Here is a 19,392-nt window from a genome sequence, read left to right as displayed (position 1 = left end):
AAGGACTCGGAAGATTTACAAAAACTACAGTAACAATCTCACCAGTCATTTAAGCAATAAGAGGAAGAAGTTTTAGAGCTCACCTTTACTGTACATGGCCATCTGCACCAAGAAGCTATTTGGTAAATATGACATTGCAGAAAGATGGCCTGTTCTCTTCCTCAAATGGGGGATGATCAGCTTGAATGACAAATGCTGGAGATTTAGGGTAACTTGTAGGGAAAACCATTACCATGAAAAATAACTCCTGATCCTGAAAAAGCCTATTTAAGTCTGAGCTAGTGAGATAATTACTAATATGGTAAGCCTTTCATGAAGGATATTAGATGATTTCAGATGTCTACAGCATGTGGGTCAGTGTGCAAGTCATAGAATCATCTAGGCTGGAAAAGACCTTTAAGATCATCCAGTCCAGTCTTTAACCCAGCACTGTCAAGCCCACCATTTAATCATTTCCTGAAGCGTCACATCAACACATCTTTTAAATTCCTCTAGAGTTGGTGACTTAACTCCCTGCGCAGCCTGTTCCAATGTCTAATAACCCTTTCAGTGAGGAAATTTTTCCTAATATCCAGTCTGAACCTCCCCTACTGCAACTTGAGGCCATTTTCTCTTTTCCTTTCACTTGTTATTTGGGAGGCTGACACCTGCCTACACCCTCCTTTCAGGGAGTTGTAGAGGGCAGTAAGGTCACCCCAAGCCTCTTTCTCCCCACATGGAAAACTAAACACCCCCAGCTCCCTCAGCTGCTCCTCATCAGACTTGTGCTCCAGACCCTTCCCCAGCTCTGTTGCCATTCTCTGGACTCACTCCAGCACCTCAAGGTTCTTCCTGTAGCAAGGGGCCCAAAAACTGGATACAATATTGGAGGTGCAGCAGTGCAGCCTCACCAGTGCTGAGTGAAGGGCACTGCACACTGAACTCAGGTAATGCTTTCTGGGAAGACATATTTCTAGAGCTCAAAGGGAATTACATAGCTCAATGGAGCACATAGCCTGCTTCAGAACAAATTTTCAGGTAGTAAACTAAACTACTCTTAGCTCAAAAAGAAGAAACCACAGCCAGAATTTACAAAATTGATGTCAAAAGGTCTCCAAAACTACACTAAAGGAGCCCAATTTTCAAAATGTCTTTGAGCCCAGTGCTCTCAGAAATGGAGAGCATTGATATGGCTTTGCAGGGACATACTGGACAATGGGGACACTTGTGGGCCAGCTCCCAGAGCATCAGCTGGTACAGCTCCTGCTTCTGTGCCAAATGACATGCACAGCTTTCCCTGTTTGCCTGGCTTTCCTGGAAATAACTAAGTTTCTGCACAGCACTTAGTCATGTGTGTGATCATTTCTGTACTTCACTTTGCAAACTGAGCCTTTTATGTAGTTTGATGACTTTTTTTGCAACTGTCCTCTGCTATAGAGATATGATCTATCTTCTACATCAGGAACTGACTCAGGAGAGGAGAACAGTCATGTTAAATGATGTCACTGTCACCTAGCGTTCCTGAAAAAAACCCCAAGAGAACTCTCTGAAGTCTGTCTGCATATGACAGACTTCATATCTAAACTGAGTGTCTACCACTTAGTCCATTTATTGGCATAAACTATGCTGGTAAAAAGTATTTGCTTTTAGGGTGTCAGAAGAACCTGTGCCTGGGCATTTCTGAAAATGCAAGGATCAGATTCTCAAAACCCAAAGGTATCCCAGTTCTCATTCTACAAGAAGAAAATTGCTTGGTTGGACTTAAGAGTGTCTTTTTCTAGTTTAGATTACCTTCCCACATGCATTAAGTTTGGGCATCTATGAATTATTATGGGGTAAATCATTCTATCTCCACCAAAGTATCTGGATTTTAGGCATCTGTAGGGTCTCCTTAAAAGAAAATGGCTAAGCAGAGGTGCTTTTATGTATAGTTTGTAGCTACTTTGCTAAGCTCTCATCAGCCTCATCACGTAATCAGTGCTCTTGAATCTCCATTACACTCTCACCTTTATGTCCAGATTCAGATTATAAATAATGTTTTGCCATGGAAAGCAGCCATTTTCTTACTCACAGAGGCTCCACTGGAATGCACAGCCACCCAGAAATACACAGAATTTCACCACCTCATAATGCTGTCTGAAAGACTTTCTTTCGTTCTTTGCAGTGGCTTAGCTGAGAGGCAGAAGAAAAACTGACAGAACTCCCAATTCCAAATTCAGTTTGCAGTCTCACACAAACATACCAACTACCCAATAGCAAGCATTATTCATCAACTGTACCCAAACATCCTATCTTTTTGTAATGATTCTGCAAATATAAAATGCTGATTTTTGAGCATTGACTACTCCAGTAGGCTTAACATATTATTCACCTGACATTATAATATCTGCTTCAGAAAGCATATTGCAAAAATATCCAGCATTTTTTGCAATATTTTGCAGTGGTGTTTTCACCTGTGAGTCACTGCTGACTTGCAAGCACGAACATGAATGAATGTTATGCAACTTCTACTGAATAAGCTAAGCTACTGGATCAATTCACTCATCTGAGCACTTCCTGATGACATGCTGGTGTTTTCTGTGCTTTTGAATGAAAAGAAGCTTAGCAGAAGTGACAACACATAATATTCACACATTGCAAAAAGCACAGAGGAGCTAAGAAACAGAAATAATAAATGGGCAAATAATAAAAGACCAAAACCAACACTGAAACAAGTTAAACTGAGCTCAAAGTAATGATTCTGTGGATTAAATCCAGTGAAAGTGACTATGTATTGAGCATAGTCACTTCCACTGGATTTAATCCACAGATTAATTGTGGCTTCTAACTTCATCATTTCTGCTTCATAGCTGGCAAAACCTGACAGAAGTCTGGTTACAGAGTGAAAATAGAAGTAGTAATTATTTTATGTTTTACCTTCCCATATTTGCTGTACCTTAACTTGAATATTCTCCTTTTCTTCAGTAAGCCTTATTCAACTTGATGTTGCATTTAAAATAAGTTCTTGTCTTCTTCTGACCATATTCATCACCACATAACAGACACAACTTCATGTCATACTTTCAAGTTCTGTGATTTTCTTATGGCAGGAAATTTGCAATTCCTAATATTCTTAAGATTTTACATCAACAGTTAGAAGGTCCTTTACTGGTGCAGTTGCTGATTTATGATTAGATATCTCAGAACCACTGGCCACCAAACATAACTCCTTCACTTGGAAGTTTTTTCACAGTGTGTTACAGACCACTTACCTACAGCTTGGCTCCCAATGAATTGCTCTTCTGTAAGGTAGGATGAACAGCAACCTTATGGAAATTAGAAGATAGAAAGGTAAAAGGAAGATAAAAAAGGAAATCAACAGCAAAAATCCTGAATGTTTAGTTGTGGGTCACCACTTCAGAGGTCTCACCACAGCAGAAAAGCAGGTCTGGATCTGGAAATGAACCAAGAATCTTGTGCCCCAGCTGCAGAGGTCAGGCACACCGTGGAGCAGGCCTGCTTGGTGTATTTAGTGATGTTGATCACTGTCAGATTTGATGATAACCAGCTCATCGTTGTTGCAAGAAACAGCACTAGCACCTTGAAGTCCTCTTCTCCTGCTTCCTGGCTGAAAGAAACTAAAGAAATAGTCTTTTACAGCCTCATACAAGATTTTTTTTTGATCACAGCTGTCTCAGAGGTTGCCTGTAAGAAAGAATGCTATGAGCATAGCAATTGCAGGTGTCTCCTGTGATCTGCTGAGATCAGTGCAATGTCTGACAGCTGAAGCAGAAACTGAATTTCAGCTAACAAAATTTCAGTTTGCTACTCACAAAGGAGTGCTTGACTTCTGCCTCTGGGCTTTCCAGTATGGAAGGGGTAATGCCCAGAAGCCACAGAACCTTATGAGCATGTAAGGCACCCCACAGACCCCAATCAATGTTGCCACTTAGAAATTCACATGCATTATTTACACACACAGTGACTTTGATGATTCTGTGGATAGTGTCATTGTGTTCTCTCAAAAAATCCATTAAAATTGATTCAGTTTGCATACAACGTCATTGCTCATGTCTAAGATCTAAACTATCATTTCATGCTTTGTGACAGAAAAGGACTAAGCACTGAACAACAAATGCACTTCCTTTTGTTTCTCAGGTTTCAGCATTTTCCACAAAGATACAATATTACCCAGTGAATACCAATTTCCTCAGACCCGTGGAAGGGAGCCCAGTTGGGACTCTCAATTTCCCTGCCCCTTACATTGCCATACTGGTCACTTCAGTTTCCTACTGCAGAAATGAACAGCTAAAAAAAAAAAATACACCTTTCAATCACTGCTCAATGCAAGATTGTACTTACATTTCTATTAAACTCACTTTTCCACAGCACACACAATAGCACAAACTATTGTGAACACAATCAGAGAAAATAACAGAGAACACAATCTCTTTTATGTTCTGAAAGTATCAAAATACTTCTTAAATGTCAGTTTTTTTTATTTCAGAGTTTACTTTCCAAATTATACTATTATCACTGCCATGCCAATACATTCTCCTATTTTGTGTGCAATCATTACTTACAACAGCACAATGGGCAATACTCTGGCATTTTGGATTCCTGTCACAGCCAGTCCAGGGAGCTCAGTGACAGAGCACACTGCTTTCACTAGAGCTTACAGTGCATTCTCAGCCCTCCAAAGCTTCTTACTGAGTTTCTGAAATGCCAAAGTTGCTGACTCACAGGTAAAAATGGCTTCCTGACTTTTTAAATATTTAAGCCTTACCTCCACCTTCTGCAAAAGTACTGCCAAATGTAAGCCACTAGAGCATTTTTATTATTTTACCAAGACTTTAACAACTGGAGACTTATTAATGTTGACAGACATTCAAGCAATTACTTGATGTAACACAGTGATGTGTCCAAATTCAAATGAGCTAAAGGGATTCTGAAGATGAATATCTGATACTCACTCTTTTATTGAGACAGCAGGACCCCTGGTAAAAACAACTCCGTGCAAGCATTCAGGGGAGAGTGTGGCTCACTTCTGGCAAGAACCTACCTGTTCATTGCCTCCTTCTCTTCCTATCTTCTGCCCTTCCGAATTATTACTAACCTGATACCAACAAAACATAGTGTTAGGCAAGCTTATCTTTGAGAAAGCTGCAGGCCATAGGCTTTATAATTCCATCCCCTTTTATTCCCTTTTCTTTCCAGAGCCCCCCCTCAAGCCATGAAACCACTAAGGAAAGCCTCAGTACAGACTGATGGATTCTGTCAAAGTATAGGATTGTGGCTACAAGTACTGCAAGAACACAGGCAGAGATATCTGCTATTTTCTGTTTCCTTTTTCCTTGTTTCTTCTGTTTTATTGGAAAAGGAACTGTTTACATACACAAAATAAAATGAAACTACATCTTTTCATCTTACAGATGCTTTGTAGGAACTGAAACAGGAAGAGCAGCTATGTGGCCTTTTCCTTTCCCTGTTCTCAAACAGAGCTTCCTGAGATGATATAAAATAATGTCATTTCCCTGAAGTCCACAGAACTCAGGTAGCTAACACTTCTTGCATCTCACTCACTGGATCTAAAACAGAAGTGTATGAAAAGAGAAAAAATTACTGAGCAAACTCATGCAAAGTGCTGATGAAATATCTACCACTATAAATAAATATAAATAAACGGCATGTTTAGATCTTATCATGTTCTTCCAAATAGTAAACTAATTTCTCTCAGATAAAATTCCTCATATTTCCCACTCATAAAATTCTTCCTTCAGATAGCCCAATTTTGCATGTTGCAGTCTTCCACTATTATTTGGTTTACAGCAAACTTTTAATTGGAATAACAGTTTTTGCACCAGTTATAAAAAATGTTGCTAGAGCTCAATTATTTCTTTATTTTGGCCATGCCATCAGTTTGGCATTTGTAGAAGGACTTTGTTTTATTCTGTTTAAAGTTCCTGTTAACAAAGTCCATAAAACTATTTCCATTTCACAAAGCACTTAAGAGTTCCTTATTCCTGTAAATTAAAACAATAAGCTATTTTGGGAAGGGCAAACCAGGGTGGATTCATGTAAAATTATTCTGCTGCTATGCACTTGTAGCTGAACAAAACTCTAACTGATGTAATAAGAAAGCAATAAATATTAAAAACCTCTGCCAAAAAACAGGCTGTATTTCTTGAGTGGATAGAAAAATAGTGCCATAACAGAGGGAAAAATTCTCACCTTAGTCTGTGTTAAGAACACATCAACAATATACTCAAGTAAGAAAATAAAATAAGAAGGTAGGATCTATTTTTATTACTTTTTTTGTAATCTCGGTTTCAAAATTCACCTCCTTTGGTAAGAACAAGTCAGGTATAAGATGTTCACCACAGGTGAATTCAAGATTTACTGTGTACTTACAGAATTCACTTTTCTAGTTAATCAGAAAAAATAACATGCAAAAATTATCCATGAACTTATAGGCAGGTAAATATGTATCATTATAAGAAGGAGTTGATCAATGGGCACAGTATTTTGTCTAGTGATTTTCCATAAATTGTTTTTGTTCTAGGGATCTCATGTAATGACTGAAGTTCCCTGCAAAGCAGACAGATCCCCTACCCCTGCTACTTACAGGGAGGTTATTTATTACTGTTGGTTCCCACAGCTGCATTTGAGATTTGCTGTCCTGCACTGAAGCCAAAGCTGGTCCCGCTGGGCAGCTGGAAATACGTCTAGGTGACAAATACACTTACTGCACACCCTGCTCTTACACATGCAGCAATAGTGACTTTCACACTAACTGCGTGCAAGACATTACTTTTTTTATTTTTAATTCTAGTGAGCTATTAGAAAGTCAGAAGTGCACTTTTGTTCATAGCTATGATTTAAGAGAGAGCAATATATGAACCCCATCTACTGAATACCATTAACTTTTCTTTTGTATATAAAAGCTTTTCTATTAAAAGTAATCTTTATAACATTACTCTTTCCCAAATGAAGAAGGCAGCTCACAGGGCTCACCCAACCAAAGAAGGAGCAAGTTCTCACCCAAGCAAACCTCCCCTAAGCCCCCGCCCCGAACGCCGCTGTGCCACGTTCCCAGCCCGGTACTAACCCCAGCACACACCGGCAGAACAACGGGAGAGGCCATGGACCATGGGGAACTTGGTACGGCCGCTGGTTTTACTTCAAAGGCACTGCAGCTGCTATGAGGACAAGGCCTGAATCCAACAGATCACCTGAAAAAGAAGGCCCGCCCCTCTCCCGGCCACCAGCTGTACCAGCCATGGCCCGCTCACAGCCGCCTCTGCCATCGGGCCTGGCCGTGCACACGACGCTGCGCCGCTCTCCGCTGGCAGGAATGGGGTGAGCCGTGTTCTGCCCGCCCACGCCATGAACACAAACCACGCACAGCAGCCGATTGTCTCGCACAGAGCCCCCGGCCGCAGGGACGTGACCGCCGCCCGCACGGCGCGCGCGAACACCTGGACGAGGGCAGCCTCGCACACTATAAGCGCCTTCCCCATTGGCCGGACCGCTCCGAGGGGGCCGGGGCAGCCAATCACAGCTCTCGTCTCTGCCAAGGGGTTCTCCCCGCCCGGCGGGCAGGGCCGCGCTGAGGGCGGGAACGCCCGAGGTCTGCGAAATCCCTGTCGGCTGTGGCAGCACTTCTGTCCGGCCGGGGACCGGCCACACCGGCCCTTCCGACCCCGGGAAAGCTACTGCTACACAGCGGGAAAGATCTCGACCAGAACAACGCGTGACGGGGTGAGAGAGCGTCGAGGAGAGGCGGTAGGAGAGGGGCCCAGCGGCGCTGAGGGTACAGAGAATAACAGGGAGCCTCTAGAATCCCCATCAGAGCCTGCTGTGGCTGGCAACCAGAATAGTCCAGATCTCCCTTTCACTGTACATTTTCTGATCGATGTCCTTGATCCCAGAGTTAAGTCTGAGAACTTGTGCTTAAGTATTGCCCTTTCCTTATTTACCTGAAAATCTCCCCTGTTTCTTCTCACGCTGAAAGAGCTGCAGGGTTTCTTCTCAGAATCTACTACTAAAGAACCGCCAGGTAGGTCTGCTTAAGCAATTCTCTCTCAAGAAGGAGTCTGAGCTTAAGCACAACTAATATTTCTTTTAAAGATGTTTTCCACAGAATTCCTTTTTCATCTAATATGTAAGTCCCAAACTCAACCTTTTTATTTGGAAATGTATTAACATTTCCTGTAGATCTGCTCAGAACAAATGGTATAGTACAGTATAGTTGCATCAAAATGTTCTGTCTCAATTCAGCATTAAACCACATCCTCCTGCACTGGGTGTACCTTATTTCTCTCTTTGCTACAGAGACTGCACCACAAGCTGCCCTGTTCTGAGCAGACATGGGGGCACTGTGGCTGGTTACCCCATGAACCTGGCCCTGAGGGGCAGTGCTGCCTGGGGACATAAATTCCATTTTTTCACAAAGCACACTGGTAGCATAAGCAGTCTTTACTCCTGAATGTGGTATTTTCACATGTATGAAACCAACTTTTTGCTCAACCTAGCAGCAAAACTGTTTGGGTTTCTGGAACAGATGTTCACTTCCACTCACACTGTCTCAAACTCCACAAAACTTTTCCTCCAGAAAGAAGGACTTCCAATGCACCCCTCCTCTGATCATCTCTGTCTCAGAGAAAAAAAAAAAAAGTCTTTGCTAAAGACATGAATTTCATAGGAATTACTCTGGAGAATCATGTTCCAGCAAAAGGTAATAGGTGTCACAAGTGCTTTCAGATCTCCATTCAGATGCATTTCTTCTACTCGATAAATTACACATACAACTCCTTGATTCAGGCATTAATCTCTATAAAACTGGTCGAGCTGTATTTTTTACAAGCAGAGAATAATAATGAAACCCAAGGAATTTGCGTTTGTACTTTTAAATAATTCCGAGGCTGCGGAGTGCTAGAGTTGTGACAGGAAGGTGATTCCAAGTGTGTTCCCTGGCAGTTGGTTAAACCTGTCACAACCCATTAAAATCCACACGCGAGCTCCATCTGTGGAGCTGCGGACCAAACCGTGCAGCCTCGCTCCTTCCTGTCACTTGTGCCAGTTCCAACTTCACCACGTTTTCATCTTGTAAAGTTCAGCGCCTGTTAAATTGTCCCTCGCAGTGCAGCTCTAACACGGGTGTTACCGAATCGCTCGCGTACGTCAGAGTGCGCACGGGAGGCAGCCAAAGGCGCGGGAGCTCCCCGGCCGCGCCCAGGGCTGGCGGAGGGGTCCGCGCGCGCCGCCCTGCGCGCTGCGGCCGCGGCGGGGGCGGAGGGTGCCGGCCGCGCGCGCCGCCAGCCAATCGCGCGCCTGCTCCCGCCGGCGGGCGCTGCCCCCCGCGCGCGCCGCCCACCTGCTGGCGCGGGCTGCGGCCCCGCGCTGACGTCACGCCCAGATGTTCCCCAGGCCACGCCCCGCGGGGTCCGGGCGGCTCCGGGCAGCGATAACGGGGAGCGCCGGGTCCGCTGTCACAGCGCGATGGGAGGGCTGCGAGACCGCATCGCCAGCTCGTTGCCTTCTTGAGAAAACGGCACTAATCCATTCTCCGAGCAACAAGCTGCCAGTGCCAGGATCTATCTGCTGTTCTTTTTCTCTTCCATTGGACCGCCAACGCTTTTTCGATTTAGTGAGAAGCTGGGTGTGATCGTCACGAACAAAGTGTGGGTTTGATGGCTGCGATATCAGCCTTTACTCCTACAAACCGATCCTAAGAAATAAGGGAGGGAAAAGTGTGCTTGAGTAATCTTTTTAAAAAGGGAAAGAGCGCTGTTGTGTTGGGTTTGTTTTTTTTTGTCTTCGTCTGTTTGGATTTCTTTTTAAACTTATGAAAAATGGCAACAGCAGCATATGTGGATCATTTTGCAGCAGAGTGCCTTGTTTCTATGTCAAGTCGTGCTGTTATCCATAGTCCTAAAGGGGAGCCTGATCCCCAACCTGATGCAGCAATACTTCCTTCATCCAATGGAGAAGATAGACGGGAAGTCAGAGAAACCGGGAAAGACAATGGATCATCATTACTTGTGGTGGCTAGCATTTTAGCAGATCTGAACCAGCATGTCCCAAACTCACCTGCTCTAAGGACGGAAAAAACAGAGACGCTTGATATAACAGAACAAATACACATTTCTATTGCTCCTAAGGAGTTTGGGGAAGAAAGTCTGTCTTCAGCTGGTAAGAGCGGAGGAGAAAGAGCAGCCACACCTACTAGCCTGGCTGCAGTAAATGAACCAAGCCCCAGACAAAAGAACAAACGCATAAGAAGCTGGACTGACCCTGGATCACCCCAGAAAAAGCACAAATGCCACTATGTGGGGTGTGAAAAAGTTTATGGCAAATCTTCCCATCTTAAAGCTCATCTAAGGACCCATACAGGTTAGTTACAATCCAGCCAGAGATTTATTTGTTACAGCTTGGTAATTAAAATGAAAAACAAAACCAAACAAACTTTTATTTGGCCACTGTTATGGTTTCACCTCTCGGAACTCAAGCTTGGGAAAACCAAACAGCAACAACAAAAAAAAACCCCTCTGGGAATAAACCCTTACTGGGCATAGATTCAAAGCTAATGTTGCCCTTTTTTATTAATGTCATAGGGAATGGCATGCGGGTCACCTGTGTGTACCAAGCTGTAATTTTTAGCTGCTGGCCTTCTTGTTCTGTGTGTCTTCTACTTCCCTTTCCAGTACTTCTTACCTCCCCATTTTCCCTACTCCCTGCTCCAGTCCCTCTCTTTATACCAGCTTATCACTTCCCATGCAAGTATCAGTACTCTTGATATTTTTAAATTAAATGTTCTAGAGGCACCTACATGGCTGTGTATCTGTTTTTTTCAGCAGACACTTTGTGAAAGCTGGAGTAAGCAGAAGGTAGATGAGAGGCTGAACACGAGTTGCAAGGAGACACCATGAGTGAGGAGAGAGGGGGATATGGGCAGTGTCTAAAATGCTTTCGGCAGCTGGGTAGGACCAAATTCAAAAGAAAAAAACATTTGAATGCAACCCATAACTTGTACTCATCAGTGTTCAGTGCTTACTTCTTGGTGAAGGCTGAGCACTTTTTTGTTGCTACTGTAATTTATGAGATGCACCCACAGAAAAAATGGAAGTCTTGCAAGCCTTGAGAAAGTTGCACTGAAAGTATTAGGAGGGCCATCTTGAAATAGGCCCCATGACTTGCCACACCTCACGCCTCTGCCTGGTGCTGGGAAACAGGATGGCTTCCAGTCAGAAAGTGGACACCAAAAATTGAGGAGTCCAGTCTCTGCTGAAGGCACCAATCATAGCACATGTGTGGAGGCACCACACCGACTAGAGCAGACTTGTGCAAGACGTTCCACTGAGTAATTTCAGATGGCAAATTAGTTTGCTAAGATGTATGGTCAACTCTCTCAAAAAGAGCAGTAAGAAAGAGATCCTCAGAATTAAACATGACACAACTCCTGAGCAGTTTTAGCTCTGAGGTGTCAGCCTCACCCATGCTGGCCTTACTTTCAGCATGCCTTCAGCTTTTCCTGTTGCCTTCCTGAGATAAAGTAAGAGCCAGTCTAGTTTGATGGTATGCTTTGCTCTCTGTGGGAGAGAAGAAAGCCCCATCAAATTTGAGCATATGGATGGACAATTCCCTGTGGCACACAGCCAAAGGAACAGTGTGTTCCTGGCACCCCAGGCAGCCTGTCCTGCTTTGCACTGTGTAACTGCTTTTTGCCGCCTTGGGAGTTATACAGAAAAGGTGTTTCCACTCGGCTTGCAGGGAATTGTCTCCATTAATTTTCAGTTCTTTTGCTCTCTTATTGCTGGCATTTGCCATTGTCCTGAAAGGGAAAGATAAATTTAGAAACGTTTCTGGGTTTCCAACCAGAGACCAAGAAGGGGAACTCCAGCCCTGATAAAGAGAGGAGGGCTTGGCATGCCCGCCCTGCGGGGAGAGGAGGGAGGGCAGGGCCGGCGGGGAGTGTCGCTCCAGGCTGCCGGCAGAGCGGAGTCATTCGGGGACGCTGGCTCGCCTCCAAGTTCTCTCTTTTTTTTTTTTCTCTTTTCCCTTTTTTTTTTTAACTCTTCATTTCCTGTATTTTTTCCACGACTGTAGGGCTCAACTGGTTATTGCTGTACTAATGGCACTAAGAGAGCACATGTGTGTCTGAGAGCTAAAGGAAAAGCAGGGAAGGGACTGTTTTTGCCCAGGGAGTGGCAGGACCCTCAGGGACTACAGCTTCTTTGTTTTCTTTCGTCTCCAGTGTCTGTGTGGGAAGCTTTAAGCAAAGCTGCCAAGTTTCCCTCCTCACTGGCAACAGGTCTGTCTCTGTTTAGATTGAGTTTTAAACAGGCTTAAATGCCTCTTACTCTCCTTGCAGAATATTTTCTAAGATGTTTGCATTTTTTTTTCTATCTTTAAAAGAAGTTGTTACAGCCTTGAAAAAAGTTTGTAAGACAAGAAGAGTTAAACTAACAGAGAAAGTGATCACTTCCAGCACTGGTAAATGATTGTTCTTACAAACACATTGGTGTTTTACTGCTTTAGAACGAGGGCTTTGGGTCTTCTCTGCTTTCTAGTCATCCTGAACTAGTCAAGTAACACATCAGTCTGCCCAGCTGTCAGATAGACAGGGTGATGGCTATCCACCTCACAGAGCAGTGGTGAAAGTGCCCCAGCTACACATGGAAGCTGCTTTAAACACCTATCCAACTAAGTCCCAACCATGTTTGCTAAGAGTGGTCAAAACTTCTGCTATGGAGCAGAACTTCTTCCATGTGCTGTAAGACTAGATGAGCTGGTATTTAGGGGTGACCTGAAGGCTGAGGACAGCATTGCAGGCTAGAAGATAATGGATGATCATGCAAGAGATACTTGAAAAAACAGTTTATGATCTGCTTTAGAAACTTGCTTGTCCTTGTCTGTTACTTTGCTGAGAAAGTAAAGGTTTTGGTCTTCATGGTGTTAGGAAGGATAGACCAGATCCTTGAGCTTATGTCAAAGAGATAAAGAACCTTCCAAGTATTATTGTATCAAATCCAGCCCACATTGATAGGGACTGAGAGCTGATACTATTTTCCAGCTGTTTGGTGCTCTGTGTGAAATCCTTCTGATAATTATAGCCAGATATCAGAGCTTATATACATGACGTAAAAACCATAGTGCAGAGGATGCTAATTGTCCTATTTAAAGCAGAAGAACCAAGATGGAAATGCCAAGAGCATCTGCTTTTTGTTCATTACTCAGTGTACAGTGTTTTTTAGTACTCCTGTTAGGACAAAATGTGCTGGAGCAATTCACAGTTTCTTGTGAGCTTTTTTTGTACATTACTGGTTAACCTGTCTCAGCCTTATGAATACTTCAGCTTTATTACACTGGAAACCCTTGAACCAGGCAAAAAAAAAAAAACACCAAAATCTTCTCTGTTCTCTCCACAAGCTTTCGAAGTTCCCATCCCCCTATGTTTCTTTTCATGTTTGTTTTCCACTCTAGTCTCTCACTGAATGTCCTGGAGTTCAACATGATCATCAGCCACAAAGCCCTTGAAGTTTTAATGTTTACCAGAAGGTTATATTTAGTGTCAGTGGGTAGTTGTCAAGTCCAAATACTTTTCCTGTGGATCTCGGAAGCTCTGTTGTGGTCCACAGAGGCAGCACCCCCATTTATCCTAAGCTATACTGACCCCACTGATAAAGAAAAGTTTCATTGATGCACGGATTTTAAAAATCCTCTCCACTGAGAAAATTCCTAAACACAAAGGACTTACAAAAAATCAGATAAATAATTCACATGACAGAATTCCCCTTCATCTAAGCAGGTTTTCAGCACAAAGGTTTTCAGCACATTTTCTGGAGTTACTGGAAACCAGTTAGTCTCTTGATGCACCAGTGGTAGAAGGGAGACAGTACAGAGCCTAATAGCAATCTACAGGCTACAATCTTACAGAGCCTTGTCCAGGTCCACTGTGTTCTGAGAGACTGTAGAGAGTCCCAGTTTATTGCATTGTATTACACATCTATACATAGAGAAAAAAACAATGGCATTTTGAGCAGGAATCACAAGAATCCTATGCATTGCAGCTCCCCACCAAATCATTGTGACCTCTCAAGATTTTAGCCATCTCCATCACCATCAGGAATGCAGAGAAAACACAAAATAAACCTTAATTTAACTTCTTTAAACTGTCCTTCTAAACTTACTAGTTCTAAGCACTAAGCAGCACATCATAACACAGAAACAGCTTTTCAGTCAGTCATCAGAATTAAATGAGTCTGCACAAATCAGCAGAAGTTAAGGAGAACTGGGCACCAGTCTCAGCCTAGAGTCTTAGTAATTGGTATTTGAAAACAATCTGAGAATAAAGCAATCAGACCTTGCTGTGACAAGTATGACAAGAGCATAACAGGCTGGACAAACAGGAGGAGTATATGGTCTGTGTTCAGGCTGGTAAAGAGGCCTTTATGTAAAGTACAAATTACCTGTTTTAAATAGAGGTTTGGATTTCACTTTCAGTTCTAGTAAGTCTGATTTGGTCACACTATGTTAATTCAAAACAAAACAGTAAAGCACAGCTTCCCTTAAGCTGTGAATAAAGATGCCATCCCTGTGTGTAGAAACTAATTAACCAATGTAAGAAGCAAATTTTTCTATCATAAAAATAAACTTTATCTTCCGTTTTAGCACCTGCTGATTACCAGAACCATAGGTAGTTAAATAAAAACCCATGGACTAGACCTGGCTGAGGTTTAACTTGTCTCTAGGCACACAGTGACTCTTGAAGGCATATATGTGTATGTGTGTAGCAGGTAGGCAGAGTTGGTGAAGACCCAAGGCTTTGAAGGAAAAGATTACAAGAGAAGAAACTCAACCTAGGGCCTTCTGTGCTACTCAAGAGGAGTGTAAAGGAGGACTGCAGACAGCTCTTGTCTACAGCAGGATGAAATGAGTGGTGCTGGTGCTTCAATCCTTCCTCCTGAGCTGCCAGTTTGGCTGCTCTACATACCGGGACTTACGGAGAGCTGCACTCCCTCTGGACAGGATGCCAGAGGAAATTGAAAAGGCCTTTCCCTAGCACAGATTTCCCAAAGGCAAAAAGACAGACTAAATGAATTTGTCCCTCTGCTTGTTGGGCCTCCTGGGTTTGATTTCTTGTGTTAAAAGTTAGAAACAACTCGTAGGCTCTGAATGCTTCCTTCAGTCTCATTAGCATACACCCAGATTATCCAAAAGCTGCAAGGTGCCTCTAGGCTGCTGTGTCCCTTAAGTGCCTTCCACTCCTTACTTTGCTGAGTGCATCAAAACATTTTCTATAAGTTTTTTGGGTTTTTTTCTGAGATGGGCCCAAATGATGGCTTCTGGCAGATTCAAATATCAGCCTCACAAAACATTTGTCTTTCCAGCCTAAGGCAATAGCCTTCTTTTTCAGTGTTAGGAACTTCAGCAGCCTGCTACTTTTTTTCTGAAAACTGATAATCTTAACTCTTAATAAGCCTGTATTTTTTAAAACAATACAGATTTTCAATGCATTGTTTGTGTTTCCTCTGAAAGTGCTCTGCAACTCCTTTCTTACTTCCTCTAAGAAAATTTCAACATATAAAAAAAGTCAGTAGAAAACATAGAACAATTTCCCTCAAAGTCCTGCCTGAGTCCTCCCCCTACAATGCAATTCTCAAGACTAAAATTCTTATTTAAAAGTATTGATTTTAAACCTGGATCAAACAATCTGTGTTCATTGAAGAGAACAAAAAAAATATATATGCTATAAATTTTTTAATATAAAAGTCTTTGAAATAAACACAGGGCATAAACTTCTTAAAGAGTAAGCAAATTTTAAAACATGTTTCAAAAGAACCTGAAGTCAGGAAGAAAAGTAGAACAATTCCTACTCACTCCTTTTCCGTGGCCGCTTCAAGACTGAATAGTAAGATTCAGCTGCAAAAGAGTTAGGGCTAAATTAGTTGCATGGAGAATCCAGCTGGATGACATCTGTATTTACCACGCACTTGATTAATATTAGCTGTTACGGGGAACTACCTGTGCTGATGGTTATACAGGTTTCTCTGTGAAAGGCTTCCCTTTATTTCCTTTTCCCCGTCTTTCTCCTCAGTCTTTGTGGAGGTATTAATCATGCAGAAGACACAGAAATAAAGTTTCTGGTAACAACAGAATTTAGATATTGTAGGTAAAAATCACTTAAAGTAAAACTGTACTTATCATTGTTACAACTATGTGTCTAAAACTGTACTTATCATTGTTACAAGTATGTGTCTAATGAAAAATCAGAAACATCACAGACTTCTCTTTCCACAAACCATTTTTCATTTAGCATGGAAGTGGGACATAGGGCCAGCGTAATGAAACCTATTACTATTGGAAGTAGTGAAGAGGGATGACTCTCCAGTTGTTTTCCTCAACCTAGGCACTGGTTGTAGCACTTTCCTTCTCAGCGGCAAGACCTAGGTCTTACAAACAGTCGGGAATAAACTGGCAGGCAAGGTTTTTAATGAATGGACAGTTGCAATTGATTGCTATGTTTGTATTAGAAATTAATCACAGCCCTATGGACAAGAGTGTTCAGAATGATCTGCAGAAGACTTTCCTGCTGTAGCATTTCTCTGCAAGACACTGGAAAGTGTATCTGACAGAAGTTTTGCATAAACAAACCTTTTGGTAAACTGAAATTCCTTATGAAACAAACTCACAATTGGATTTCATCTGAAAAGAAAGCACCTTTAAACATTTAAAACAACTGTTCCATTGTGTTATTGTCTGGCTGAACATGCTTATGGCACATCCAAGACCAGAAACCTGGAACTTGTTTATATTGGACATGTGGTTTCTAGTTCTGTTTTTTAAGTTAAGCATGTTCCAACTTCCGCCCACCCCCTTCAAATCTTGGATCAGCTGTCTAGTAGTTGGTGCTGACAGAGCCAAAAAAATACTCTGCTGTTCAAATGCAGGACAACTTTTGAAGGGTCCTTTCTGTAGAATTTCTATAGGTATACTTTTTTCCCTTTGTTACCCACTTGGCTTTTATGAGGTAGATTTGCATGGGCAGTGAGATCATTATCTTGCTGTTTTCAGTTTAACAATAGCTAGACAATGTGGGTTATTTAAGTGCAGGCACTGAAGTCAGACACACATATCCTGTATTTTTCAGGTCTTGCAGATTCAGCAGATCTTACAGGGCCTCCACTTAATATAAAAGAAAAATTTTAAAAGTTCAGATTGCCACCGTTGTGGTTACTTGTAGAAAAACGACCTCAGAAGCTTTTTTGCAGCCTAAACATAAAAAGCATTTACTAACCACGAACTTGGCACAAGTCAAATGGTACTAAAGTAAGCATATCCTGAAATGACCTCTAGTGCAAGGAAAAGATTTGCTGTAATCACTTACAGTCCTTTTGTAGTGCTCTCAGGAAATATAGGCAAAATACTGGTGACTGGGTATCTGCTGATGTTACAGTCAATGGACCAATAAGCTATCTTAGATTTATTGCACACTATATTCCTACCAGACCACTCTCTATTATTTGGTTATAAGTTATATGAGTTTTTGGAATAGAGGACCTTGAAAAAGTCATATGAAAGAACAGTATTGCTGCTGCATGTTTTGCATCTTTCCATCTGCCTCGGTCCTGCAGCTAGCTAGAATATCCTTGACAATAAATACCCAAGCAGAATGGGCATGCTAGTTATGGCCTTACTACCTTCAAGAGTAGCTTTTAAAGCTGGTGAAGGAGAGCAGCAGAAATGCTAATTCTTCCAGAGTAAGATCAGGTGAGGTAAAGCAGTCAGAAGTGATGTATTGAGCTTTTTTAAAGTAAACAACCGTCAGTATTTCCACTACAGGAACTTAGAATGGAGGCAGCTGAGAAAGATTAGTACATTTTCAGATGTTTCCTGCAAATTTTTGGTGAAATTATGAGCTGTTTGTTGATAGATCAGGAAAATATTTATTTTGCATTTTCAGGGTAAACAAATGAAATTACATTGGTACAAATTTACATACTAGACTGGGACTTCAGAGACTATTTTACATTCTTGCAAAACTCCCAGTTGAATATAGTGCTTTCCTACATTTTTAATCTAGTAATTTAGGCCTTATTCTGGTATAACAAATAGAACAGAGATGCTGCTAAAACCTCACAGAACCATGGACTAATTTTTGTTATTTATATGTAGGGGCTTACTGAATTTTAATTTGCAATCTCTTTTAAATGCCAGCAGAAGGACTGCAGATGAGCATTAATACATGGGGGCCATGGCAATTTTTGATTGTTCTGGTGATTGATATATTTTCCAAGCCCTATGTAAATTGTGTGCAGCTTTCTTATGCTTTCAGAGCACTGAAAGCCCCTCAAAGTCAATGGAAACTTCCATTTGCTGTATATATATATATCTATACAAGCAGTGCCAATAGAATTTTTAGCATGACTGTATAATAAATTCAGGATGTATTTGTAAATATGTCTTCTGAATTCTCCTAACATGGCCAAAACAAAACTGAATTTCTTAAATACCCCAAAGGATTACTTTCAGATTGGATTCTCATTGATATATATTTTGCCCTTTATGCAAAGATGTACCATATTTACACAATCTATTTCCCCCAGCTTTCATCACTGAAAACTACTGAATTCTTCTCACTGGCATTTAAGAATTACTCAGACTGGCAACATTTGGAACCAAATTCTAGCTTAAATAGAAATGTATTAGCAAATATGTGGGCAACCAGAAAAGCAAATACTTTGGAATTTATAGGTACCCCTACATAAGTAGGAGGTACCCTACATGTTACTAGCATAAACAGGTCTATAAGAAATGTATCAAAAAAGCTCTTTTTTTTTTTTTTTCAAATGACGAAGAAGATGTAGAATTTGATCATGAGGTAAAGTAATTCTAATTACTGATTACTAATTTTAGTAGATGCTAGGTGTGAATTTAATAGAATCAGTTTTACTTCAAGCTGTATGATATGAGGTAAGACTATCTCTAGCTAATCACCTACCACTTGTCTTAAAAAAAAACAACTCTCAGTGTCCCTAACAAGGAAACACACATGGGGTTTTTTAAGCACAGAATCTTGTGTTTCATTGGGAAAGAAACCTCTTCCTAACCCACCACCTGCAAATGTAATATGCATATATATAGCATTGCATTAATAATACACATAAAAGTGGGTTTGCACAGTTAAATATAACTTTTAGTGAACCCTGACTCTGATTCTGCTGCTCCTCCATGCGCTGCTGAGACTTTGAAAGGGGAATAGGCTGTCACAACTTGGTAGATTAACTCAGCATTGCTCAAATAGTGGAACCTGGAGGGAGAATTCTCCCTGTGCCCAAAACCTCTAGCTCTTACCTGCACTGCCGAATCCCTTGCACTGTTGCAAGGGATTCTGCAGCTCAGGTAAGAGCTGGAGGTTTTCAAATGACTGCC

General features: G+C 41.8%; 1 protein-coding gene across 1 annotated transcript in view; it reads left to right on the top strand.

The window, feature by feature from the left end:
• Nucleotides 1–9,373: 9,373 nt before the first annotated feature.
• Nucleotides 9,374–19,392, top strand: part of KLF13 (KLF transcription factor 13) — a 33,184-nt gene continuing 23,165 nt past the window's right edge. Inside the window, exon 1 of the mRNA XM_071442052.1 lies at nt 9,374–10,353. Coding sequence (XP_071298153.1) covers nt 9,813–10,353 — 541 coding nt within the window. The 5' untranslated portion in view covers nt 9,374–9,812. The remainder of the gene's footprint in view (nt 10,354–19,392) is intronic.

The sequence above is a fragment of the Agelaius tricolor genome, unplaced genomic scaffold (genome assembly GCF_023055355.1).
Source record: "Agelaius tricolor isolate 1412-34295 unplaced genomic scaffold, bAgeTri1.0.p SCAF_16, whole genome shotgun sequence".
In the NCBI taxonomy this organism is placed as follows: Eukaryota; Metazoa; Chordata; class Aves; order Passeriformes; family Icteridae; genus Agelaius; species Agelaius tricolor.
Note: the sequence above shows the minus strand (reverse complement) of the source record. Positions and strands in the feature narration are given on the sequence as shown.